The 27,424-nt window shown below is 32.6% G+C and overlaps 5 protein-coding genes across 11 annotated transcripts; 3 read left to right on the top strand and 2 right to left on the bottom strand.

Annotated features, from left to right (window-relative positions):
* Nucleotides 1–1,694: 1,694 nt before the first annotated feature.
* LOC101219720 (F-box protein GID2) lies at nucleotides 1,695–2,794 on the top strand. Its single transcript, XM_011655835.2, has one exon. The coding sequence runs from the start codon at nucleotides 2,002–2,004 to the stop codon at nucleotides 2,572–2,574; it is 573 nt and encodes a 190-aa protein (XP_011654137.1). The 5' UTR covers nucleotides 1,695–2,001; the 3' UTR covers nucleotides 2,575–2,794.
* Nucleotides 2,795–4,950: 2,156 nt separating this feature from the next.
* On the top strand, nucleotides 4,951–10,494 carry LOC101219247 (protein MRG1). 7 transcript variants are annotated; one of them, XM_011655834.2, is made up of 10 exons: nucleotides 4,951–5,366; nucleotides 6,035–6,088; nucleotides 6,223–6,236; nucleotides 7,976–8,109; nucleotides 9,189–9,226; nucleotides 9,409–9,513; nucleotides 9,601–9,680; nucleotides 9,743–9,912; nucleotides 10,015–10,081; nucleotides 10,227–10,494. In XM_011655834.2, the coding sequence occupies exons 1-10, from the start codon at nucleotides 5,196–5,198 to the stop codon at nucleotides 10,315–10,317; spliced, it is 924 nt and encodes a 307-aa protein (XP_011654136.1). In that variant the 5' UTR covers nucleotides 4,951–5,195; the 3' UTR covers nucleotides 10,318–10,494. The 7 variants fall into 7 exon arrangements, with proteins under 7 accessions (XP_011654136.1, XP_031740670.1, XP_004141278.1 ...); XM_031884810.1 differs by having other exon boundaries at nucleotides 10,221–10,494; XM_004141230.3 differs by having other exon boundaries at nucleotides 4,952–5,366; nucleotides 10,015–10,099.
* A 467-nt stretch (nucleotides 10,495–10,961) lies between these two features.
* On the bottom strand, nucleotides 10,962–12,341 carry LOC101218543 (transcription factor MYB44). Its single transcript, XM_004141227.3, has one exon. It carries the CDS (start codon nucleotides 12,057–12,059, stop codon nucleotides 11,268–11,270), a length of 792 nt encoding a protein of 263 aa, XP_004141275.1. The 5' UTR covers nucleotides 12,060–12,341; the 3' UTR covers nucleotides 10,962–11,267.
* Nucleotides 12,342–19,059: 6,718 nt separating this feature from the next.
* LOC101206765 (probable carbohydrate esterase At4g34215) lies at nucleotides 19,060–20,207 on the top strand. The gene is made up of 2 exons (XM_004141344.3): nucleotides 19,060–19,746; nucleotides 19,814–20,207. Exons 1-2 carry the CDS (start codon nucleotides 19,144–19,146, stop codon nucleotides 20,111–20,113), a joined length of 903 nt encoding a protein of 300 aa, XP_004141392.1. The 5' UTR covers nucleotides 19,060–19,143; the 3' UTR covers nucleotides 20,114–20,207.
* A 989-nt stretch (nucleotides 20,208–21,196) lies between these two features.
* On the bottom strand, nucleotides 21,197–22,732 carry LOC101218064 (probable isoaspartyl peptidase/L-asparaginase 2). The gene is made up of 4 exons (XM_004141225.3): nucleotides 22,492–22,732; nucleotides 22,161–22,394; nucleotides 21,994–22,080; nucleotides 21,197–21,893 (listed from the first exon to the last, which is right to left on the bottom strand). The coding sequence occupies exons 1-4, from the start codon at nucleotides 22,651–22,653 to the stop codon at nucleotides 21,405–21,407; spliced, it is 972 nt and encodes a 323-aa protein (XP_004141273.1). The 5' UTR covers nucleotides 22,654–22,732; the 3' UTR covers nucleotides 21,197–21,404.
* Between the last annotated feature and the right edge of the window lie 4,692 nt (nucleotides 22,733–27,424).

Genomic DNA, 27,424 nt, shown 5'->3' with positions numbered 1-27,424 from the left:
ATCAATTTTGGTTTATGAAAGCTGTTTTTTGTTGTTCTTATTTAGAGTCACTTCTCTTCCATTGTTGTTTTTAACTCTAATTTGGATGGTTGATTTCTGGTGGACTTTTCCGACGACCTTCCTATAAAAAGAATTATACAATTAGTACACTTTTTTTCTCTCTCTTTTTTTTTTTTTTTGTCGCATTATCACCTCGTTAGAACGGATTAACACCGCATTAATTTTGTTTTATGACTTAATCATTTATTGCTGTTTGGAATTATTGAGACTATGAAATCAAATAGAACTGGAAAGTCTAAATTAATAAATAAAACAAATCAAATTGAGAAAATAAATTCATTTTATTTTATTTTCCTAAAAGGGATGATTATTAAAGATCCATATACCCTGGCACATTCATACACATTATGTCAATCAATTGATTTTATTTTCATTTCAAGTCTGCATCTTTTGTTTTGTTCAATCTTGTTGTATACTTTAAAATATTTATTTTCTTACTACTTTCATTTATGTTCTTCTATTTTATCGTCTTCATTCATTTTTCGTCTATTACTTTTTTGTCGATTGTACTTTCATTTATAGAAATTTTTCACAATTTGAAGATATAAAAAAACCTTTGTAACTTCAAAGTAATTTTGTATAAAAAGTTTTATATATATGTTATAGTTGTTCTCGAGTATTGGTCACCGTCGTACCATGGTGACATACATAAAATATACCATCAATTTAGATAGTTAGATATATGGTTCCTCAAAATATAATTAATAATAAACTATTGTTCAAAAGTAGAATAATGGTTTAAGATCAAACGTGTTTTTTTAGTTGAAGATTGTAGTACTAAAATAAGTTGTTATTATTGTATAAATTGATTAAAATATATAAATGATTATAAAAGATTATGATAAATTACTCTAAAAGAAAACTACTAAACCCAATGAATTGGTTGCCACTATGATTAACAAAATTGGCCCTCAAAATTAGTCGTAGGAGGTGGTCATTGTCCGAATTGAACATCATATGTGATATTCATTAGAGTGTGGTGTCAAAGATTATTGTTTAAGACGGTTTAGTAAGTTTAATTTCTAAACCAACTTGATCTTGAGGGAGCACAAACCAACTGTTAGGCAGTCAATGAGTTGATTTTTGTTAGTTTAAGACTTTGAATTTTTAAAAAAATTGTAGTGAGTTTGTATTTTTACTAGAACGACATCAACCAAACATGTTCTTTTCTTAGACTGGCCAACTTTGGTTTGGTAGGTTTTTGTTTCGATATATCTCTCACACTCCTAGTTTAAATTAGTCAAAGATAAATAAAGTCATTTGAAATACTAGAAATCGGAGAAATTTGTTATTTTAAGCCGTAGGTATATAGTAAGCAAGAAAAACAAAATATTGGGACTAAAAGTAAAATAAAGTAAGGATGAAAATTGAAAATAGAGTAGTAATAAGTAGTAATTTAGAAATGCAATAAAATAGAAATTAATTTGGTTTGGCATCAACTATGACCACACAATGTTATTTATTGTAAAATAAGTAAAATAGAGAAAGAAAGAAAGAAAAAGGAAAAAGAATAAAGTTTGCTGGAGGTGTATCCAAACAGGGGGAGTATAGGAATAAGAAAATGAGAATAAGCGTTAAAGCGGGGTTGAGGTTTCAATTGTCCGTGAAAACAAACAGGGGAAAAATTGGTGATAGTGGGAAGAAGACACAAGGCGAAGACACAGTTGGTCAATTTGGAGAAAAAAGCATCCAAGTGCATTCAATTCTCATCTTGTCTTCTTCGTAAACCTTCAAAACTTATGCTTTAAGTCTTAACCACTCTTCCCCCAATTCCAAACCCAACTTTCGTTTCTTTTTTTCATCCTCAATCCTCAATCCTCATTACCCAATTCCCATTTCTTCCTTATCAATTTCGATCCTTATTAAACCTCACCCACTATGGTTTCTCTCAATTTCTCCTTTTCTTTTCACTAAAACCGGATTTTCCTATTTGTTTTTTAGATGAAGCGAGTTGTTCCAGATGGGGTTGGGGATCGGAAGATGGGGAAGAAACCTAAGGCGGAAACCCAAGATTTTACCCGCGGAGGTGGAGGAGAAGACTGCTCCGACAAGACTGGATTTATGAATTTGGATGATAATTTGTTGTTTGAGGTTTTTAAACATGTGGATGCTAGGACTTTGGCTATGGCGGCCTGTGTGAGCAAGCAATGGCATAAAACCGCCGAAGATGAGCGGCTTTGGGAGCTGATCTGCACCAGACACTGGGCTAACACCGGCTGCGGCAACCAACAACTCCGATCTGTAGTTCTCGCCCTCGGCGGCTTCCGTCGACTTCACTCCCTCTTCATCTGGCCTCTTACCAAGCCCCAATCCTCCTCCTCCTCTTCCTCCTCCTCCTCTTCCTCCTCATCTTCATCCGCATCCTCTTCCTCGTCCGCATCTTGGTCTCCGTTTCCGGCAATGATTGGATCGAAACCGCCGGCCCGGTGGGGGAAAGATGAGGTCCATCTCTCACTTTCCCTTCTCTCAATTCGTTACTACGAGAAGATGAATTTCAGCAACAGAGGCAGATGAGTGGCTTGGCTTCCATATTCAGTCCATTTAACCATTTTCCTTTCAAATTTGGCAATTGAAATTTCCCTTTCAATGTGTTTTGGATTTGATCTGGGGTTTGTTCTTTCCTTTTTTTTTTTCTTTCTTTTTTCTCTTTCCTTTTGTTTATTTAGATCTGTATCTGATTTGGGTGTGTACTTTATAAAGCAACATAAATTAAATCTCTAACTTTGTTTATCTATCCATCTGATTACATATATAAATTATATATGAAAAAGAAAAGAATTGCAGGAGAGAAGAAGATGAACCAATAAATGGAAAAAAACTGTAATGATAAAAAAAAAAAAGAAGAAGAAGAAGAAAGAGACGACAGATGTAAAACAGAGGATGGGGATTGAGAATTTGGAGAATTGAGGTTAATGAAAGAAGAAGGAAATGGAAATGCCCCCGTAAGCTTGTAGACAAATAGCATAAGACAAATAGAGGAGTTGGCTTTTCGAAATTGCAGAATACTGAGATCTGAGTAAAGCCAACAGCCAAAACCCAAAACCCAAACAAACAATGCCGTTTTGGGTTTTTTCTTTTTTCTTTTTTCTTTTCTCTTACACCTTATTATGTTCATTGACTTCTCACTTTCTTACTAATCTGTTTTTCTTTTCTTCTTTGATATTTTATGATTACTCTAATTAACTGTTTTTTCTTTATATCAAACTTCTTAATTATTTTCCCAACTATGGTATTTCTGAGAAAAGTATTTCTAAACTTATTTTAAACCGTTTGTATACATATTTGACAAATGTGGGGTGAAGTTTAATTAAACGGTTGATTTTTATTATGGAAGGTACCGTATGTACCTTGAACATTAACTTATACTCCGTGGATATATCAATAATTTAAACATAAAAAAATCTTTAAAGATGATGACAACAAATGTTGGATTATTTTATAATTCAAAAGAAATTTTGTCTTTTTTAAAAAGATAATTTTATCGAGAAATTTGTTTCGTACGATAAATTTATATATAATAATGTCGGTAACTCTAATTTAGCATTTAGTCTTGTGAGGAGACTATTTGTAATCTACCATTTCATTTGTTTATTTCATACAGAGGTTGATGGATATTATGAATACAAGTTGAAACCAATTAACAAATTAATCAATAATCACTCTTTTTTTTCTTCCTCTCTTACTAAATGAAAGATCCATTGTGATATGTTTAGTAAATATTCAAACAGATCTAATAATCGTGAATGAGTATAACCAATGATCAATCACTTTGGGTCAGTTTAAGGCTTTGAGATTTGTTGACAATAATGTCGATGTGGAATTATTTTCAAATCGACACCGACCAATAATTTCTTGACCAACCACCTTGAGTTTGATCGGTCGGCTTGGTGTTTCGGACAATCACGTTCACCTCTACATTTGACCACCCTAAAGAAAAAAAAAAGTAAGGATTTAGCAAAAAGAATTCAATTTTATTTCTTTTAATTACTGTAATTGTGGAAAACATAGATTGGCGGATAAAACTGGCAGATTGAACAATCTTCATGGATGACATGTCCTATCTTACAAATACAAAGTGTTATCAAGTTTGGGCATGAATAAAATTTGAATGCCCTGTGTATTGGGAACTGATCTTCTTCTATACTTGTACTACTACTAGACTGCTACTACTTTCTTCCCATACCAATGTGAAGCTCGTAAGAGGGAACCGAGGGTGCCAATACTGATATGTAGAGACATTTAATTTCTTACGAACCATTGACACGCTCCAGATTTCTTTACTCATTTTTAATATTAGACCACAACTTCACTTAACCTCATGGCTTATGCCACCTACCTACGGCTATTCCATTTCATTTATAGCTATATGTGTAAACTTGATGAACCAATGAGCTTGGCCCAAAACTCCATCAACTTAACCAGCCCGTTTAACGTGTGTCAATAAATACATGAGTGAATGTATCAATATTATACAATCATTATTTCTTAATGCTTATATCTATTTTGTTGAACTAATAAATATCGAAAAATGAGTCAATATCAACCTTGTTTGATAGTACTTCAAGGATATATGTTCCCTTCCTTTCTGAAAATTGTATATGCAAATTTCCACACAAGGTAATATTCTTTGAAATTTTATGGTGATCAAAGGCAAAAAACCAGCTGATATCATATAATGATTGACATGACATCAAATGGTAGATACATGACACTCTATTGATATTTTTGTACAACATTTAAGACAATGAACACAAAAACTTGGATTACTATCAAAGGAGCTTTGTTGTAATGTTTGATAGACTATTAAAACCATATATTAGAGGAAGCAATAAATGAGGATGAACATGAACTTAGCTAATGTACATATTTAATCAGTAAAGTCTTGGTAGTACACTACGTCGTCTCTTTGTCAGAAACGTATTGTAGAGAGCGTGGAATTCCAATAGGAAGAGTTATTTTCTTTCCCAATTTTTGAAAGATGACTCCCGGCCGGCCCCGTTATAGTACATAACAACAAAGACACAGAAACCCCCAATTTCTAGTGCGCTTCGTTTGCGATTAAAACCCCAATTGGGAGTCGTTGATTTGCTTCTTCTCGGAGCTCAACACGATTGATTCTCAACTTAGCTATTCAAATGGGAAGCCCTGAGAATCGGGTTGCTTCCGACTCCGCCGATACCACTTCCAAGAATGACTCCGAAGACGACGACGACAATGGAGTTCAGAACCCCCCTTCCCATCCTTGTCCTTTCTCTGAAGGAGAGAAGGTTCTTGCCTTTCATAGCTTCGTCATTTATGAAGCTAAGGTTTGACCTCTTTTCCCTCTTTATCTTTCACTTCATTTCCCCAATTCCTGAACATTACGGTTTGGAGGAATCTCTGTTTCAAATTTCTCTATTTTCTTTTTCTTTTTCTTGTTTCGCTGAAATTGCAAGCTCACAAATGCTTCTGTAGTTTAGTGGAAGGAGTAGGCAGGTTTTTAGTTACTTCTCACCTTGTGAACTCGACATCTTCAAGAATAGATGATAAAAAATGTGAGGAAGCATATTGAATTGCCAGCTAAGTAGGAGAAATTAGCAAGAATTTATTTTACACTTCTGTAATAATCAGCCCTTCTTAATCTTTGCATTTGCATTTTTGTGGTTTAGAACCTCCACTTTGAAACAGTGATTCAATCTTTTTTTTAATATGCAAGGTTCGTTAATTGTGAAGAACAAGAGCTAATACTCATCTGGATAACTTAACCTCGTAATCTTCCTGAAGCACTTGAATAATTAAGAAATTATAGGATGAAGGATCGAATTCCGAATACTTAATAGTTCTAATGATTGGGAGATCATAGTGTGATCCAGATTTGGATTGATATGTTAATAATGTCTTCATAGTTGCATCAAATCATTTGGTTGTTACTGTGAAACCTACAGAATTTAGCTTATTTGTCTTCTTACTTTCTATGTGCCATTTTCATTTTTAGGTACTAAAAACAGAATATCAGTTGAAAGAATGGAGATGTTATGTTCATTACCTTGTAAGTAGACTGTGTACCTGTGTATTATGTGTGCGCTTGTGTGTGTGCGTCTCTCTTCTCTCTCTCTCTCTCTCTTGTGGAGAAGAGTATTGTGCATGAGGGAGGATCTTGAGACCACGTTCTTTGTTTTGCAGGGATGGAGCAAAACGTAAGTGAGTTCTCCTTTTGATTTAATGACAGAGACTGTTCCCATCTCTAATCTGATGGTTTTTGAAACAGAATGTTAGTTCTAGGCCTATTGTTTTCTTGACAGATGATGTTTTGATACATTCCTTGTTCTTTATGTGTTTTTATGCTTCTTGTTGCTTGGCATCCACCTAAATATACTTAAGGTTTTTGGTTTGTTGGTTCTATTTAAAGGTAGATCAGAGGTTGCCTCAATCTTGCCTACAAAAAATTCAATGCTGAAACTTCTACAAAATGTTGTAGATATGAGTTCATACAGATGGGTAAATAGTTCTGCATAATTGTTGATTTTGTTCATCCTTTGATCTTCAAAATATAAATACTTGAAGAAGAAAAAGGCATCAGAGCTTTCGATAATTCACATAAACTGTCAGCATGCATTTTTTTGTTGACTTCAGCATATTGATGATACATACTTGTTTTACTTATTCATTCATTTTTTGTATACGAAACTAAAAAAACCTGTTATTGAGAGAGCAAAACTAGCACGGTTGATAATAAATCAACTCAAAGAAGCCTCGGAGTTTATGGGAATTTCTCCAAGGACCTGTAATAATTATAGAAAGTAGTATAGTTACCGAATAAAAAAGGAACTCCCATAGAGAATTTTTATGGAGGCAGATCCCGTATAACATAAAAACCTCCACCCTCAAACCCAAGAACCTTTGGGATAAACTGGGTTACCGTTGGTGCTAACACCAACATCCAAACAAAGTGTGAACATTTTTAAAGCATTCCATGATGAAGTTTGTAGGAACAAACAAATCTTGATGGCCTTTTGATGATCTACAATTGTTCCAGAAGATGGTATTGAGGTCACTTGTTATTCTGATCAAAAGGGACTGGACAATAGACACAAAAGTGTTTTGCAATGAACCCTAAACTTCGAGGCTCTTGTACCTTTTATTCTATGATTATCAGCAGTAAGTAACCCTCACCTCTGTCTCATATCTGCTTGAGATAATAAAATGCCCATGAGAGTCGTGGACAAAGCACTTATGTTGGAGATTGAAATACGTTTTCTGATCTTAAGCTTCTGATGTCTAGGCTGGATAATAGTTGTTCCCCATCTTTAAAGCAAATAGCATTCCATGAACTAGGCACCTTTTCAAGCATTGGCTTCCAGAAATAAGGTAACCGCTTGAGTGCATACGTTGGTACTCAGAATTATCAAGCTTCAGAAAAGCACACCATTTTTTCTGCTTTATAAATCATTTCCTACACATCAATGTCAGTGCCTGCTTAAGTGATTTTCCACAAGTTAATTTTCCCACCAGCTGCAGCTACCAAAGTTTTCTGGGTTTCAAGGAGATATTATTGATCTCTTCTTCATTGTAAACATCAAAAACAAGTACCATCTGCAAATTGGAGTTGATTAGCATCGATTTGTTTCTTTGCTTGGATACATTTCAGGATATAACTTGAGAACATCCTAAGAGAAGCTTTCTCAAAACCTCACAGTCAAAACAAGAAGAGAAGGCATAACCTCACTGTCTGCAGTGTTAGTCCAATATTTATGCGTTTATTGAAGCTTTGTTATTTTAACCCACCATTTAGATTTCGTGGTGCAAGGAAGTTGGGGAAGTTTTTTAGGTATAAATGTATGAAAATGTTGGGTTTCCTTGGTTGGAAAAGATGGCGCTTTTACTTTACTACTTCCACTTATAGATCTTCTATTTCCTTGTTTATTTTATGTTACAGCTGGGATGAGTGGGTAGGACTTGATCGATTACTGAAGTTTACAGAAGAGAATGTGCAGAAACAGCAGGAACTCAATGAGAAGAGGGGGACTGACAAGAAGGCATCTCGAGCGTCCCATATCAAGCCCAAGAACGGTAATTGTTGGTTTGTTTAATTAACTTATGCATTGCTGCATATTACTTGAGCTCAAGTGTAGGTTAGCCTTCAATTTAGATTATCAGAACTACAAACAGTGTATCGAGAACAATAAAAATTTATTCAACTATTTCACTTTTTCTGGCTGTTTGGCTTTTCAGCTCATCAGAGCATATATACATACTTTAAAGTCATACGATAAGCTGGTCGTGTAGTTAGAAGGAAACACTTGAATTTTAATTTAAAGAGAACAGTTGGATGGAATGGTCTAAGTCCTCGAGGTTTATCCTACTCTATCATGTCTCTAAAATTCAATCAGGATGCATTTTTTTAAAATTCATGGTGAAATGTAGTTTAAATTTTTACCAAATCAATAAAAGTTCACTTCTAAGAAAGAGAGGGAGGGAGGGAGAACATCAGAACTTGTGAAATAATTTGACAGATAGATAGTAAGGAGTGCTAGTTTATCTAAGCGGAAATTATTGAACTATAAGTGTCAAGTTAAGAATGTTCTGAAAGATGACCCCTAACTTCTGATGATATCTTGGCATTTATGTATCACGGTTAGTTCAAAGTATCAGTCCATCCAAGGTGAAACAATAGCTTCAGATGATTGTAATGTGATTGGAAAGGACATTTATACAGTAAGGAGTGAAGCATTTTGGATATTAGCAGGCAAAGTTCCTTTCTAGGTTCAATTTTTCAATCTTCGATAATGTTAAGGATATTCTAGACTTCTAGTTCTGTGAATTGTGCTGTAAGGCGTTCATGTACGTACTATATTTAGTTGTGTTTCTTACATTCAGGGAATACGAGAACTTTAGGTATTAGCTTTAGATAAAAGAATTGCCTAATCTTGTTGTTCTTAACCCTTTGTAGCGTTCTATCAAAAACTGACCTGATAAATTGAACAGTACAATATTAGAGTGTAAGCGATGCTTATACTTTTCAGTAATTTATTTAAGGAACATTTGCCAACTATTCTAAAAGATTACATGAAGCATCGTGTTTCCTGTGAGAAATATTTATGCTAGCTCTTGGTTTAATCTGTTCATGCAAATTATAAATTTTTGTGCAGTGGTTAAAGGGAAGAAGCGAAAGAATGATGCTAGTAAGGTATGCCAAATTTAAATGTTGCCAGTTGTCCTTTAAAGTTACTAAAAGGCCTCGCCTTTCCACTTCCCCACCCTTGAATTATTTCTTCCATGTGTTCAGTATTTTATCTGGTACTTAGCATGAGCCTTTTACAAGTCATCGTTACTTTTTAAAATTTTACCATATCAATTGTTTACTTGTAGGAAAAGGGTGCCATGAATGTTGAAAAGCTTGTGAGTATACAGATTCCAGTTAAACTAAAGAAGCAACTAGTTGATGATAGTGAGTTTGTAACGCATCTTGGGAAGGTAATGATATCTGGATTAATATCTATTACTTCGGTCGGATTTAATGATCAAGTAATTTGAGGTTTGTTAATTTCATTCGCACTGCAGCTAGTAAAGCTTCCACGCACACCTAATGTAGACGATATAATGAAGAAATATCTTGAGTACAGACTGAAGAAGGATGCAACGTAAGTACGTTGTCTGTTCCCACCCCATCCATCATCTTCTTAACAATGCTATACGATTACAGGAAAGATGAATCAATTGGAGAAATCGTGAAGGGGCTGATTTGTTACTTCGATAAAGCACTACCTGTGATGCTTCTATACAAAAGTGAACGACAACAATATGAAGAATTGATGATCAATGATGTCTCCCCTTCTTCCATATATGGTGCCGAACACCTTCTACGTCTATTTGGTAATACTGGTTGTTTGAATATTATTCTAACTAATGGTCAAAGTGAGAGGGTATAGAGGGTAGCCATTTTGAAAATGATATCCGCTGTTTCATTCATTGCAGTTAGGTTGCCTGAGTTGTTGTCTCAAGCCAATATTGAAGAGGAGACTTTGATGGAACTGCAACAGAAGTTAGTTGACTTACTCAAGTATTTATTCCTCTTCTGACTACTTTCATTTGAGACATTTACCGTGGGTTTTCGTGTTGAAATTTTCAACAAAATGTGGTGGTGACCAGTGAGACGGGTCTTGTTTCGATGTGTTTGTTAGTTGCAGGTTTTTAAGGAAGAATCAGAATGCGTTTTTCTTGTCATCGTACCATGTGCCTGAGAATATGGAAACAAGTACCAACAACGCCGATGACTAATACAATTACATGCAGCAATCTCAAGTATTACTTTAGTTACTATTCAATCCTTACTTCATTGTGCCTTTTTATTTCACTGTACATATATTTCTAATATCGTCTGGAACTACAATGCCACCCATAATAAACGTTAAGCCCTTTATATCAAATTTCTAGTGCTTTTTACTTTTTTATTTAGTTTCCAAGTCAGTTTCTTTTTTTCTTTGGATCTATCTATCTGATATCTATCTTTGAGTTCGTACATCCCCTTTTGCTTTAATAATTTAGTTTGAGAGTTTGTGTCTTCGTGATTTGATCTAAAAACTGTACTCCATATTCCTCCACATTTCCTAATTCCAAGTGGTTGCTCACAACTATATTATATTATACTACTGTTTTGTTTTGTTCTCAAACCACTTATCTACAAAAACTCATTTTATTATTGTTAATCAATTCTTGTCCACTCAAGAGAGTTCCCACTTGTGTCTTTTCTTGGATTTTCGTCATCCTGTTTTGCATCTCGAAACTTTCTCGTTTCTAAAAAGATGGCAAATCCAAAAAATTTCTAAGAATTTTTTTTTTTTTTTTTTGTACTTTTGGTTATTACTCTTCTTCTTACATTTTAAAAAACAAAATAAAAATAAAAAAGAGAACAGCAACAGAAATTTTGCATAAACATGCCAAAAGATCACCCTCTTGAACTGATGATCTAAGTTCTATCATTCATATACGATATATATATATATATATATTTGAAGTTCTTGTCTACGTTGTTCAACCCACAGACCCCCAATTTGATTGTTCTTCCTTATGTACACTACCAAAATTTATTCTCGTCTATAGTTTTGGGGATGGGGAGAAGGAGAAAAGAAAAAAAAAAGAAAAAAAATAATAAACAGAAAAAGGTGAAGTCTTCAAGAGATTGGAGCAGCGGCGTAAGGAAAGCCGATGACTTCTTCGTCATCTAATTTCTAATCGATCTTTCTTATTCCAATCCGTTTTACGACTGCGTTGGTGATAGCCTCCGTCTGCAAACACAGTCCATTCTGTTCCATCCCAGACATGTAGCTCTGCACTTCTTTTCTAATCATTTCTTGCATCACACCCAAGAACTCCGCACTGAAGAACTGCTTCTCAATCCGATTGGCTTCGGACATATGTTTAGGTGCGTCACCGGAGTCGGATCCAGGGAGAGAGAGCGTGAGAGAGGTGGGAGGATCGATGGAGGTTGTGTCCATGGGGGGATGATTTGAATGAGAAATCAGAGGTGGAACGGGCGGGAAAGGCTTACAGACCTGGGAAGAAGACATTCCAGAGAGACTAGAATCGCTCAAGTCGGAGCCAGATGGACTACTGGGATTAAAATACAAAGGGGGGGCAGAAGCACTGGTGGATCTCTTAAGAGGATGGTCATCTTCAGGGGCAGAGGATGAAGATTTACGCTTGAGAGTAGAGTTCCAGTGGTTTTTGATAGCGTTGTCGGTGCGACCATTAAGAAGACGAGCAATGGTGGCCCACTTGTTACCAAATCTAGAGTGAGCCTGGATAATAGTATCATCTTCATCAGAAGTGAAGGGACGGTGCTCGACTTCAGGGGAAAGCTGATTACACCACCTAAGACGACAGGATTTACCAGATCGACCAGGGATAGACTTGCTAATAAGAGACCAATTCCTAGGGCCGTAGTTATGGACGAGACGGCGGAGCAACTCATCCTCATCGGGACTCCAAGGACCCTTAATACGGTCAGTGATGGTAGCCATTAAAAGAAAAAATAGGGGGAAGAGTGTAAGAGAGAAGAAGGGGGGGATGGTGTTGTTGGTAATAGAGAAGAAGAGAGAAAAGGAGGAAAAAAGGGGGAAGGGATTTTATAAGTGGAGAGGGGAGAGGGGAGAGGTGAGAGGTGAGAGGTGATAGCCGTTTCAGTTAGTAGAAAAAGAAAACAGCTGTCAAAGGGACACGCGTCATTTAACGGTGGCGAGATGAGCACACGTATTAGGAAGGTGTTTGTGAAAACCGACTTTCACTTTAGGCTATATACTACACAGTCTGTGCCTTCAACAATTTATAAAGAAGAAAAGAAAAGAAAGGAAAGGAAAAAGAAAGGATACGGTTGGGAGTTGGGGATGGGGAGCGGACGAATTTGACTGAGCTTACACAGCCAGGCTGTATAGCATTTACCAAACCCAGACCCAAACCCAAAATCTTATAAAATAAACAAAACAAAAGGGTTTCTTATAATTTGAGGGATATTTTACATCCGAAAAGGACGCACGGAAGAAGTGGTGAGCTGTGTTAGGAAAACGACAAAGAAAAAAAAGGAGAGAAAGAAAGAGAATCCGGGGAACCAAAGGTGTAGTGCAATCATGTGAGTACAGCCTGTAAACCGCTTCCTGCCTTTTCCTAACTCACAAATCCAATACAAATTCATTTCTATACACACACTGTTTCATTATCTCAACCCTAACACACCTCCATATCCATATCCCATTAACCCTTACTTTACAATTTCACAATTAACATATCATTCATTTTAAATATCTTCTTCTTAATTTCTCTTCTAAACCTTCCTGGATGAGTCTAATCATTTTTTCTTTTTCTTTTTTTTTTTCTTTGGAGAAAAATACAGAATATGCACAAACAGATAGTTTAGGGGAAAAGTTTAGTTAGTTATCCATTTATTTCCTTCACCGTATTTCCTTTATGAGATAATCGGGAGATTCCAAAATTCTTCTAAATTATGGCTTTATATTGTTTTCATTCACCTTTATTTGTTTCTATATACCAAAACAATTTGATTTTTTCAACCATTATTTATAGGAAAATCCTAAAAAGAAAATAGAAAATTTTACAAAATATTTACATCAATTAAATACCCTTCACTTTATTTCATTTCATTTTTATTACGTTCTAGAAGAAAGAAAATCATTACATTCAATTTGATTTTGAAAATTCAAATAAACATCTCTCTCCTTTCATGGGCTAAGGAAGAGTACCGTTACTCATTGCTTTGAGACCGTTTTAAATTTATATTTAATTTCTTTATGTTTTTAAATTATTCCTTTTTAACTCTATTGATTGAATATATCAATTTAATAATTTTTTATTAACTTACTCAAATGATCAAACCTATGCATTTAGTTTATATATTATTTATTTATGTACTCTAGTATGATGTAAAGTTGTTTAGAAATTAAATATGTTTTTTACATTACATTTATTTTCGCTTTCGTTGGAGTGAGTTTGATATCACTATGTATTTTAAGGATGAAAAGTCCAATCTTCATTTTCCGTACAATTATTACAAAAAAAAAAAATATGTACTTTTTTTTTCTACAACTAAATCATTTTAGATCAAGCAATCACCATCATAACAATCACGAAATAGTTTCACAAAAAACAACCTCTTGCATTACTCTTTGTCTTCAATAATGTTGTCGTTTTGAACTACAACAATGGCAAGAAAGATGTAGGTGACAACAACGATGGCGGCCGGGTTCACAAACAAAGCTAGATGAAGAATTTGAGCTCGAGTACAAATGCAAGTGAAATTTTTTTAAAAGCAAAGGAAAAGTAGTGGATATTATTAGCAGTAATAAGCAATGTTGTTGTGGTGGACAGAATAGTGTTAGAAAAAAGATGAAAGTAAGAGAAAGAAAAAGGAGAGGTTGAACTTGTATCTTTAAAATGGTAATAACCATCCATACTTACTTTCTAATTGGTTATATAATTGAAGAAGGCTAAATTTGTTTGTTTTGAATGAGAAATTTGGGCATCCCCAAAAGATAAGGATAAAAATAAAAGGATAACGAGAAAGAGAGGGATATTGCATTGCATTGCATTGCATGATAATAAGATAGAATTAGAAGTAGGGGAGGGCATAAAATTCCAAAGCGAAGTGGCACGTGCAAACATCTCCCAACAGTAACGCACCTTAGTCCCTTTACTGTACACATACAAAAGAGTCAAATAGAAATACAAAACGTCCTTTTACCGTACCACCACAGCACAGCACCCCCCCACGTTTTCATGTTTTCTTTCTTTCTTTCACTTCATCCTCCTCACGTGACTTTCTTTCAACTCCCTCTCACCTCCCACCTGACCCTTCATAGTCCATACACCCCCGCTTTTCCCTTCCCCTTCCCCTTCCCCCTCCATCACTTCCTTTAACTTCTTTTCTCTTTCTAATATAAATACAAAACAATCTTTTTAGTTATAATTAATCCATTTAATTTTCTTTTACAATATTCGTCAACCTCTCTTTCTCTCGTCCTGTTTTAAATTTTTAAAATATGACGTAATTGTGTCTCGTGTACATCTATTTTGAATCAGATTATAAGCCATCGTCCTTTATTTATATAAATATCTTAAACCGATTGATTACGGTTAAATATAATCTATATAATAACATATTCCACACACCCATGTGAATCTCAAACACCATATTATTAATTATTAATTATTAATTATAATAATATATTGCAAAAACATATTATAATTTTGAACTCCAACGTTTTTTTTTTTAAACCAATAGTTTATATCCAAAGCCATAAACTCTTATCCATTCCAACTAACCTTTGGAGGGATTATATTAACTTTTGATATATCACGTGAACATGATCTTATCAAAAGTTCAATTAAAACGGTATGACATTAGATATTATTAAGTAGCAACTAACAAAAATATAAATGTGTTAAGTAGTACATGTTGAATTAAACTCTATTTTCTTATGCAAGCCAAACATATATTTTTTATTATATTGGATTTGGATTAATATTACTTCAAAGATTCGATAGTTGAGTTACGATGAGTTAAAACTTCCTAGCTTGATAATGAAAATATAAGAATTAGTTTGATAAGCCCAAATTTTCTGCAGTAAAGAGAAAAACTATTAAGGTAGAAGATGATACTAACTATTTTAGAAGGTTCTTGAAATATATTTATCGTATGACATCAATATGTAAATTATAATTTTCTAGAAATTAAGTTGAATAAATATCTCGAAAGAAAAATCTAGAAATATCGTAAATTTTGTTTAGATTTAGAGAAACTATGAGAATATAAATCAAGAAATATCGAAATATTTAGAATTCAAGATCAATAAGAGTGAAAAAGTGAGTAAGCATGGTCTTGAGAGATTGAAAGAAAATCATCTTCAAAAGTACAATTTTATAAGTTCTTGACAAAAGTACTTTATTTATTCAAGAGTGCATGAGAATTGTTTATCTTCCTTTTGTTTTAATTTCAATCACAAAAATCGAGAATGATCTAAACGTTGAAAACATAGTGCGTGAGGTATAAGCATGACTTTTCTCAACAACCAATTTAAGACGCATACAGACACACATGGTCGTGGTTTATACATTTATTTTCACCTTCTTTTTATTTTTCTTGTTTAGATTCACGTCAAAACTAATAATGTGTACTAAAATCATTGCTCTTCCATATTAATCAATGCATCACATCACAAAAAGCACATGCCTAAAAATATAAAAGTCCTAAGCCAACCTCCTCCTTGTATATTTTGTCCAGGTAACTCAATAATTGAAAGAAGCATATATTTTTCAAAACTATGAACCAACAAGGCTTGAATTTAATCACATATCAAAGAGGATCTTTTGATATAATTAAGAATAGTATGGTTGAAAATATAGGTGTGTTAGTTATAGTTATATATAAATGTTTGTGGTTGTGGGATGAATGGCAGAATGGAAAGGACAAGGGAGTGGGGAGATAAATTATAATGAATTTGAAAGATGTATAGAATCCAAAGGGAGGGGTTGGAATTAGAAGGAATGAATCTATAAAATTTTAATGCGAAAAAGAAAACAAAAGAAAAAGAAGACAATGGGGAAGATGAAAGAAGGCCCACAACTCACAATAACCCTACAAGAAATAATCATTTATCCTCTCCCAAGACAATGTATCACAATTATGCTATTTCCTTACATTTGTGTATTAAATATCAATGGACGATGAAGGTATTTAAGTATGTGGGTATTAAAATTGGAGAATGGAGAGAGATGATGAGGTGGAAGGAAATGGGAAATGTGAAACTTTAACAAAGCTAAGGGGGGGAAGTGCCAGCTATATGCCACTTGGATCACTTAAATGAGTCCATCATTTTACACAAATATCAACCCAACATCATCCCACACACACCCCATTCAAATTACAATCAAAATTAAAACTAATTTTCTACATCTACCCCATCAAAACAACTCCTCTCAATACAACCAAGATTTAACAAATTAAATTAAACAAATGTTATGGGAATATAGTTATAGTTATTCACATCATTGGAGAAGAGTTGGGTCAATTTACTGGTTTAATACATGTGTTAAAGAGTACTTAATGTTGATGTAAATATCTTTTGTATTATGTTAACTAGTGTTAGTTTCATTTAGATGTAATAGTCCATCCAACTTTATACATAGTATTTAAACATTATGTGTTTTTATTGTAATAGTCTTGAGAAATTTTAATGCTTTCTACATCTTTTTTTATCCCATAAATTCATTAATTATATTATTTATGAATTTATGGTTGTAATTAGTAGCTCTTATTACATAGAAAACGAAAGAGAGATTGAGAGAAAAAGAAAAGTTAGTCACATAAAAGAATGGGAATGACTTTGTAAAAATGCAACCAAAATTAAACTAAATTAGTTAAAAGATGAAATATTAACATTAAAAGGAATCATTAGTTATATTTAGAGAAAAAAACAGAAGAGAACGATAGAGTTAACCATCAAATTCTTTGATTTTCCTTGTGATTTCGTTCATTTCTCCAAGTCACTCCCTTCTACCACATGTAATACATAGTAATGAAGGGAGAGGAGAGATTTCAACGTGACAAGGGCCCAATTGATTTTGAAATGAAATTTGATGGGAATGAGAGAGATTTGTAGATCCTGGATTAATGGGCTGAACTTCTGTTTTGTGATTTGAAGTTATCTATATTGCGGACATGGGCTGAGCCCACATTTTGTTTAAAAGCCCAAGTCCATGTTCGAAGCTTATCTTTAATTTTTCTTTTTTTAGAAAAAAGAAGTAATTGCGACTCTCCACATTTTCATTTCTCTTTTTTTTTTTTCACATGTGTTTTGTTTTCTCTTTTTTGTATTTATTATTTATTACCGTTTTTACTATTTGACATTTATAATTTTTTATTGTTTGCTAAGGTGTTTACTATTTTCTTATCGAACTAAAATAATATACACACCAAACACATATCATTATAATTCAAACTAAAATAATTTTCACTCTAAACACAAACTATTTTAGTCAAATTATAATAACTTAAGACTATGGTAACTCACGACTTGCTTCAAGCATTCCGAAATATTTACGAGTTTTGTCATTGAAAAAAAAATCTTAATCCTCCACACATTTACCTTCCTTATCTCCCTGTTTTTTCTTTTCCTTTTTAGAAATACTTTTAATAATTAGGTGCAAAATTAAATTAAATTTCATCAAATATTTTGAGTTTTCCAAAAAAAAAAAAAAAACGTGTTAATATAATCAAATCATCCAAAAAAAAAGAACTAATTTGTTGAATAAAGTTTAAAATTTCATGGCTAAGTTTTATGTCTACATGGAAAAGAAATAAATAATAAAATGATAAGAGTATTTTAATTTAAAATAAAATTATAAGATCTATTACCTTCTCAAATCTAAATTAAAAAAATCTGTTTAAAGAATTATCATTCCGTAAAAGCATTAGTAAAAAAGTTTCCCTACGATGATCCTAAGGTTTTCTCAGATAATTTGATTTTAAAAACTTATTTATCTATAAAATAAAAGGAGATAATTTGTCTATATATATCTAATTTATATACTATTAAAAGAAATTCGAGGAGAATCATTTGATTTCCCATTCGTCCTACACATTTAAATCATTAAATTAAACATTTAAAAATCACTAGAAATGAAAAATAGTTGTTTTACAATCACCCATATCAATCAATGATTTATATTTGATTTTTCTTTCAAACTCTCTTATTTATAAATAAAAGTTGTACTATTAAATGGTTGTCCTTTTAAGCTTCACACATGCACTCAGTAATAAATAAGTATATACAAATGTCTTCTTTTGTAATATATGTAAATCCAAAAACAAATAATTGTCACTGAAACTTTTTGTCCCTATTTAACCATTGCAATCCATGAGAATTTTTTAAATATAAGTGACTTGATTGTTTGAACTCCATACATTTAAAAAAAAAAAAAAGGCTAATTTTATTTTCTTTGTAAAATTTTAGTGAAAAATGGAGCCCAGAAGAGTAATCATAATGGTCACCATGCTTTGGCTATACTAAACCTACTGCTTCTTCTTTAACTATGATTTACAATAATTGAGAAAAAGGTATGGGGTTTATTTGTTTGTAGAAAAATAAAGCTTTTGAGGAGCCCACTGCTTCGTTAGCTAAGACTGAAGACAGTGTGTTATGTGTTAATATTATCTTTTTCTTCTAACCAACTGTCCCAACCTTTTAAATTTTGATGAGTTTATATGTCATTAGCTTTTATTTTTAGAATAATTAGAAACATTTGTTATCTTTCCCCATATTATTATATTTTATAAGGTGGGATACATAAGCATTTCTTAACTGTTCTGTTAATCGTGTTATTTAATCAGATAATTAATAAGAAAAATGAAACTGATATCCGAAACAGAGCAAATAGGCCAAGTGGAATTCTGAGTGTGGACTACGGTTGGGGAATGATATAATAAGACACACAACTAAAGTTTAAACTTGAAAAAAGGTAATACTTTGTTTTCAAATTGTATATAAATTCTTTCAGTTTCCCCCCGGTTTGATTCACCCACACTCCAACCCAAAAATGCTCTACTTATGCCTATTATTTCTCACCACCGTCGCCCAAATCCCCTCCACCTCTCAACAACCATCGCCACCCACCGACATTTTCCTCCTCGCCGGACAGAGCAACATGGCTGGACGAGGCGGTGTCACCAATAGCACCCTCACTCACCACCCCACCTGGGACGGTGTTGTGCCACCCCAATGCTCACCAACCCCTTACATCCTCCGCCTCGCCGCAGATCTCACTTGGGTTGAAGCTCGCGAGCCACTCCACGCAGACATCGATTTTCTCAAGACCAACGGGATTGGGCCGGGCATGCCCTTTGCCAACACCATTCTAATGGATAAACCCGGGGGTCGGACGGTAATCGGTCTGGTACCATGTGCGATGGGTGGGACTTCGATCAAGGAATGGCAAAAGGGATCCAATCTGTACAACCATTTATTGAGCAGAGCCGACGCATCGGTTCTGAGTGGGGGTAAAATTAAAGCGCTTCTATGGTATCAAGGTGAAAGCGATACTGAAAATGCAGAAGATTCGGAGCTATACGGTGGCAGATTGAAGAAGTTTTTCACTGGCATTCGCTCCGATCTGAAGATTCCATTGCTCCCAATTATTCAGGTAAGTGGATTACAATAATAATTAGAGATTTAAATTTGAGTTTGGTAAAACGTGAATGTGTTGGCAGGTGGGTATTGCGTCGGGAGAGGGAGAGTATAAAGAAGGAGTAAGAAGGGGGCAATTTGGAATTGATTTAGTGAACGTGATGATCGTGGATGCATTGGGGCTTCCATTGGAACCAGATGGGCTTCACTTGACCACTACTTCACAAGTTCGATTGGGCGGGCTTTTGGCTGATGCGTATAGGCGATTTCCATCACACCCATTGGCTACTCCCTTAACAAATGCTGCTCCTATCTCAAGAATTTCTACCATTTTCTTTCCATTTGTTGGATTTTTACGTTTTTGTTGCCATTCTTACGTCTAATTCTTTTGTAATCATCGACTTGCTTTTGCATCAATACTATTATTGTGATGATTCAAAGGTTCAAACGCAAATGTTTGGTGTCTCTGTTTATTAACTGATTTGGAAAACCACTTTAATTATACACATCAATTCCTATTATTATTATTATTATTCCCATTTTGTAAAAATATAATTCAAATCAACCTCAAGTTATTTAACTACAATAAGTAAGATTTTCATAGTTATTTATTTATTTTTAATTGTATGAGTTTTTGGAAAATCTATTTTCCAACTACTCTTAAAAATGCAAAAAATATATATACATACATATATATATATATTAGAATTGAGTTGTTAATTTCTTTTATACCACAAAAGAAATAATTACATACAACTTTTTGTCTTAAGAGAACAATTTAAATTAAAATATACAAATATGCATACTATTTGTGGATTTAAAGATTCTTTTTAAATTAAAATATACAAATATTCATACTAGGATCTAAAAATTCTTTTTAAATTAAAATATACAAATATTCTTACCATTTGTGGATCTAAAGATTCTTTTTCAAAGTTAAACATTAAACACTAAAAAAAAAGCTATGTAATAGTAAATTTGCTTACCCTCTTTTGAATAAGTGAATTAAACATTTGACTTTAAGTTTGATAGTAAAATTGTTGTGTCCCCTGGCTATGCTCATTTTAAATTATATTATAAACTTGGAAAAGAAACTACAAAGTTTTACACATAAATAATAAACATTATATTTGGTTTTGAGAAGGCATCATCAATTCAAATATTTACTTTTTTTTTTTATATATATATATTTTTCTTGAGTATCAATTATATAGAAACATAAAAAAGTTCTACCAATATTTGTGAATCTCACTCATTTGTTTAATAATAATCTCTTATATGGTTATAGCTGAATTAGTTTTATGAGAATGGGGTGTAGTTTTCATGAAGGGAAAAAAAAAAAACTTTTTAAGCTGTGTGAAGTCAAATTGAGTTATTAGGGAGGGGATTACAAAATAAAAAAGGAGTTAAAAGTAGATTATTGGAAGAAAGGAAATGAGAGAGCAGTGGGTAAAAGAAAACTGTGCTAAGGTTAAATAATACAAGGTTAGGACTATGGGCTTTATTAATTTGCTGTGCTAACACAAATAGCATCTGAAGTTCAGAGAAAAAGGTCGAACATAAAAGATTCACCAACAACAGAACACATACCACACTACACAAAAACATTCATTAATATCCCAAGGCCATATTAGTCCGCCCATTTCCCATTCTTAATTAATCTAACTATTGAGATTACCAAATCCCAACTTCCATAAACCCATCCTCCGTGGCAAATCCCCTAAACATCCCAGTCGTGTTGAAACCACATGCCACTTCTCCCTTGCTAGACACTGCAATCAATCCCGCTTGCCCTTCATCCAATCTTTCTTCTATCACATAATTCACCGCTTCTTGTAGTCCCAACCCTTTATATTCCATCACCGCCGCCACTTCCCGAGCCAATGTTCCTCTTATGATCGCCTCCCCTTCTCCCGTGCACGACACCCCACATACATCACACGCGTACGTCCCCAATCCAATCAACGGCGAGTCTCCAATACGTCCGACCTTTTTGTTTATCAATCCACCCGTGGACGTTGCGGCGGCACACCTTCCTTCGCTATCCACCACCACGCATCCCACTGTCTCCGGCGTGTACACGCTGATTGGGACGCCGTTCATTTGCAATGGTGGCGTCTCCACGCTCGCGCAACATGTCTCGATTGGAACCCGGCGATCTAACTGTTTCAAATTAAAAAAAAAAAATCAAACGAATGTTAATTAAAGGTCCGTTTCTCGATCGAATGAAGGAATGATTATATGGCGGCCGGCTTAGGCTTACCCATATACCGTTGGCTTCTTTGGCTAGTTGAAGCAGTTCAACGTTTCCTTCGGTGATGAAATAGTCGTTGGATACAAGCTCTACACCCTGAGGCGATCGTAAGTGTCAGAAAAATCGGAGGTTACGAATTCGGGAAAGAATAAATCAGAATGAAAATAGCATAAAACCTGTTGCCTAGCGAATTTCTCAGCGCCAGAGAAGGCGAGATAGGAATGGGGAGATTTATCCATGACAAGACGGGCGAGGGAGATGGGGTTTTTGACAGTGACGAGTCCGGACACCGCTCCGCATCTCCGTTTAGGGCCATCCATGATGCTGGCTTCCATCTCAACGGTTCCATCCTCGGTGAGGGCAGATCCACGGCCAGAGTTGAAGAGGGGATCGTTTTCCAATTCCCTAACCTTGTGAAGATGGAGAGGCAAATTGTTGGTTATAAATTAGATTAAGAAAAAGATGATGAATGTATAAATGTGAGTGAGAAGGAAATGGAAAGCTTACGACGAGTTCGACAACATCAATGGCAGAATGATTTGAACGAAGAGCGTGGATGCCAAGATCAAGGCAGCGAGTGAGAAACTTTTTGGCATCGTCTTGACGATGCAGTGGGAGATCAGGATCCACGCCAGCCCCTCCATGAACTGCAATGGCCCAACCTCCCATCTTTCAGTTTCTTTTTCTTTATTTTTCTTTAAAATCTCTCTCTCTCTGCCTTGTTCGTCACTCTGTGATTGTAATGCCCAAAAATAGAGGGTTTATATAGTATTTCACCGGAACCCAAATGATTTAGCTCTCATTAATTTCGAAAACTAAAAAACAGTTTTGGATTCCGTGGTATTGTGGTGCGTTTGCGAGGATCCTACTCACACGATTACTTCCGCCACTTGCGGGTCTCTATAGTATTCCATTTTTTCCTTTTTCTTAATTACCTATTAATTATTTAATTTTGTCATCAACTTCTTTGATTAAGCACATAAATAAATATGCATATTCAAAAAAATTAAAAAAAAAACAGAACAAATTTCAAACAAAAATTGGAAAAAGATCAGATTTTGGGAATAAATTACTTGTTTTCTTCCATTTTAGTTCTGGCGGAGTGTTTATTCTTCAACGTTCTTCCTCCCAACTACGAAGAAGTAACCAACTTTGTTTGGTTCTTAGTTTCTCTTTATACAGGCTTTATGCTCAATAAATATTTTAAACGAAATATATATATATATATATATATATATATATATATATTATATATATATTTTATCAACTTTCAAAATATTACACATTTTAATTTAGTTCTAACATATTATAATATTACCTCCAATTTTTTAATTTAATTTTCTATTTTTTTTCTTCAATATATCTTATTGAATCTAACTTTCAAGATTTTCCCTTTTCATTAAATCTTCTTTTCTATTGTTATTAGTGTTGATTTCTATTAACTAATTAATGATAATTACATTATTTCTCTGATTTTCCATCATTACTATTTTCCATTCTTAATTATTCTAAATCAATCAACACAAATTTAAGGCTAAAGACCAAAATAAATATTAGTGAAATTTTGGAGGTAAAAACGTAAAATATAAAATATAATATTTTATAACCTAGGAAACAAGTTGAAACAAAAACTAAAAAAAATTAGAGATACTAATGTAATCTTTTGTAGCTTAGTGATAAAATAAAACTAATGAATGTTATTATTATTTTTTGTTAATCATTAATTTGTACCCAATACTCTCGACTAAAATGGAGTCGAGACAAGAAATTGATTATTATATATTTTAGTTTAGAAAGTAAATAATATACCCTATAACAAGTAATAAAAAAATGATAAATTGAAAAAATTGTAACAAAGGATAAATACTATAGCAATTATATGTTGGCGTTAAAAACCTGTTGCAGCACTCTCCACAATCAACCATGCTTAAAACTTATTTCAGATAAAATGATGTAAATATAATGAAAAATATTAATATAGTGATAGATTTGATTTCGAATTCTTAGAAGTACTTTATTTTTATTGATTTTGTCTGTTTAGTTCCAAAAGTCGATCAACTTTTGTATTGTGAGAAATAATTATTTAACAAAATATTTATAATGAATATATATTTTTATATTATTTTATGGTTAAATTCTTATATATATGACTTAAATCTTGTTAACAATTTAATGAAAACAATGTCTATCATCTTTAATTTGTTTTAATATTTATAATTATGAGTTGACAGACTGCTAATCAACAATACTTTTTATATAAAAATTAAATTAAATAGCTAATCTAGTTATGATTTATAGAGTTACTATACATCTATAGAAGTAGAATGTTATGAAAAAGGCTACGTGACAAAAGATGCAATATAATGCCTTGAGGAATTGGGAATTGATTGTTTAGGAGATTGGGAATTGGGATCAACAAATTCTTGTTTGAATCAGAGATTTTACATTACTTCTCAATTTTGGTCATTTTATATTTGATGGGAAAGAAAGTTTTGTGTATAGAAAAATAGAGTTGATCCCAATCAGAAGCAAAAGGATGTGGAAGATTGGAACTTGGAATTGGCATCACACTCTGACATGATAATGATGAGAATTATTGTTGGTTGATGACTAAGGGATAACATTACATTTCATTCATTTGATTAACACTAATTTTATATTAATTAAAACATCAACCTTATCTTTTCATTTCAAAAACTACTTTTTCTTCTCTACAAACTCAACTTTTTCTTTTAAAAAAATAATATAAATTTTGAAACATGTAAAAAAAATAAAAATAAAATAAAACTATTAAAAAATAAAACTATTGAAAAAAATAAGTGAGTTGAACTTGAAATCGTATATATTTATTTTCATTTTATGAGTAATACATTTTTTATTTTTCTATTATTAATATACATTATACATTACAGACATTCTACTTTTTCTCAATTTTTATATATACACGTCCATACATCTACATATATATATTAATTACTTTTTAATCAAAATTATACATATTCTTTATTTTCTTTAGTTTTTAATCTTTTTTTTTTTTTGTAAAACTCATATATTAATAACATATTGAAAATAGTAATAATAATTAGGAGAAGTTGAAATTACTTCAAAATAATAATAATAATAATAACCCAGGAAGTAAATCAATATTCTTTTCTATTTTTCCGATCTTCAATTTTCAACTTCTTTTATTAAATTCATCATTTTTTAATTTAATTTAATTATTTTTTAACTAAAATTATACCTATATTTTTTTTATTTTCTATTTTAAAAAAATACATATATTAACAAACTATCTTATTAAAAATATATTAAACAAATTAAAATAAAATAAAAATAATAATCGAAATAAGTTGAAACCTCCTCTCAAAATAATAATAATAACAATAATTTTTCATCAAAAAATATTAGTTAAGTTTTTAAAATTTAATTTGTAGTCAAACAAATTCTTGTTTTTTTCCTTTTGTCATAAACATTAAATTTTTTTATTCAATTAACGATGTGTATTAGTGGTTTCAAGTGTTATTATTTTCATTATTTGTTAGAGTAACTTCAACTTCTCTCCATTATTATTATTACTATTTTTATTTGTTTAATAACATATTTTGTTAATGTATGAGTTTTTTTTTTTAAATTGAAATTTGAAAAAAATGTATAATTTTGATTAAGAAATAATTAAATCAAATTAGAAAAATAAATTTAATAAACAAATTTGAAGATCCAAGATTGAGATGTTTAAACGTATATAAAGAAAAAAGAAAAAAAATAAATTAATTTAATAAATAAGGATACTTTTAGAATTTGAAGGTTCAAAATATATATATATATATATATGTGTGTGTGTGTGGATATGTATATATAAATAACTAGAAAAAGTAGAATGTACGAGACCCCACATGATGTATATAAATAATGAAAAAATAAAAAAGTGTGAGACCCACCGTAAAATATATGTATATATAAATAAAGTAAAAAATAAAAGATGTGGGGTTCATAGCATGAAAGTCGTGAATGGTGTACACGACTTCATCTAAACTTACCTATTTCTTTTCATAGTTTTGCATTCACCATATTTTTTACATATGTTTCAAAATTTACGTTATTTTTTAAAAAAAGTTCCTACCAACTTCGTTATTTAAATAAATTGTCTCTATTTTTTCCAACCTAACACATTATTATTTTACACAAGCTTCTTGAACTTTTAATACAAGTTTTGTATCGTATTTAAGATCCATACATAATTCTTTAAACTTTTAATACAAGTTTTGTATCGTATTTAAGATCCATACATAATTATTTTGAAAATATATTTTGAAAATATAGTCACGCCAAATGCGTATAGAAATATCTTTTGAAAAAATTTAACTAAAACTCAACCATGATGAATACCACCTTGATTGCATTTTATGCAACTTTGTTCATAATATATATGAAAAGAACATTTATTTCAACGTTATTATTGGTGTATTTATGTAACGAATTTCAAAATTCTCGTACAACTTTAAATGCATTAGCAAATGTCAGTAATTGCAATAGTAATATATCATATGACTTCACATAACATGAGTGGTTCGCATTGTCATCCACTTTGTTAAAAGTATTTCATTTCTTAAATTAATAAAAGTGAATAATTAGTTGGTGTGTTAGATTGGATTATATTAGGAGGCAACGTATGCATAATTTGGTAAGGCAGCAGTGTTAGCTAATTTGATAGAGGAAAAAGAAAAGAAGAATGCACAGTGAAATTGGGTAACCGTCAATATCTCTAATAGGGTGTCTGTCACACACACACCTCTCTCTCTCTCTCTCTCTCAAAACTCAAAGATTCCAAAAGGATACCATATCTTCTGATCCCTCTCCTTTTGTTTCTTTCAACCTACTAATATCATTCCCAAAGATTCTTCCATCCAGTTGCCAAACTTATGGGATTGTTTATTATTGTTTTCCCAAAAACTATATTTATTTCTGTAATGGGACCTACCAATTTTGACCTTTTCTGTTTGTAAGATAGTAAATCACGAATCATGTTTGCATTATATTGGTAGAGATTTTTGGTTTTTCTTTCAATAACAATATATAGGTTGCCCAAATCAAAGATTTAAAACTTAGCCCATTCAACCCAATGAAAAGTTGGGGACCCAAAATGACTGCTTAAGCCCGATAAGAGAAGAGGCCAGTGAGAGCACGCGTGACCAACCCCAAACATAAGCTCTAAAAATCAATGCACCACAACATGGACATACAACCAAATGGCAAAATTACTTGAAAGATAGGAAGACCCAATATTGGCTTGCCAACTAAGAGTTTCTGTTAATACTCTCTCATAGATCCCAGTTGTAAGATAACTCTCTCAAACCATATTAACGTAAACACGTATCTATTCCTTAATGCTTGTAGCTTACAATTACATTTGTGAACCTTTCCAACGTAAGACAATTAACCA

Source organism: Cucumis sativus, chromosome 4 (genome assembly GCF_000004075.3).
Source record: "Cucumis sativus cultivar 9930 chromosome 4, Cucumber_9930_V3, whole genome shotgun sequence".
Classification (NCBI taxonomy): domain Eukaryota; kingdom Viridiplantae; phylum Streptophyta; class Magnoliopsida; order Cucurbitales; family Cucurbitaceae; genus Cucumis; species Cucumis sativus.
This window is presented reverse-complemented; position numbering and strand designations above follow the sequence as displayed.

Coding starts and splice junctions, on each gene's coding strand:
- LOC101219720 (XM_011655835.2), top strand. CDS start 2,002: ATGAAGCGAGTTGTTCCAGATGGGGTTGGGGATCGGAAGATGGGGAAG.
- LOC101218064 (XM_004141225.3), bottom strand. CDS start 22,653: ATGGGAGGTTGGGCCATTGCAGTTCATGGAGGGGCTGGCGTGGATCCT. Junction 22,395..22,491: donor TTGATGTTGTCGAACTCGTC/GTAAGCTTTCCA, acceptor CATCTTCACAAG/GTTAGGGAATTGGAAAACGA. Junction 22,081..22,160: donor AGAAATTCGCTAGGCAACAG/GTTTTATGCTAT, acceptor CGATCGCCTCAG/GGTGTAGAGCTTGTATCCAA.
- LOC101206765 (XM_004141344.3), top strand. CDS start 19,144: ATGCTCTACTTATGCCTATTATTTCTCACCACCGTCGCCCAAATCCCC. Junction 19,747..19,813: donor CATTGCTCCCAATTATTCAG/GTAAGTGGATTA, acceptor ATGTGTTGGCAG/GTGGGTATTGCGTCGGGAGA.
- LOC101218543 (XM_004141227.3), bottom strand. CDS start 12,059: ATGGCTACCATCACTGACCGTATTAAGGGTCCTTGGAGTCCCGATGAG.
- LOC101219247 (XM_011655833.2), top strand. CDS start 5,196: ATGGGAAGCCCTGAGAATCGGGTTGCTTCCGACTCCGCCGATACCACT. Junction 8,110..9,188: donor CCATATCAAGCCCAAGAACG/GTAATTGTTGGT, acceptor ATTTTTGTGCAG/TGGTTAAAGGGAAGAAGCGA. Junction 9,913..10,014: donor ACACCTTCTACGTCTATTTG/GTAATACTGGTT, acceptor CATTCATTGCAG/TTAGGTTGCCTGAGTTGTTG.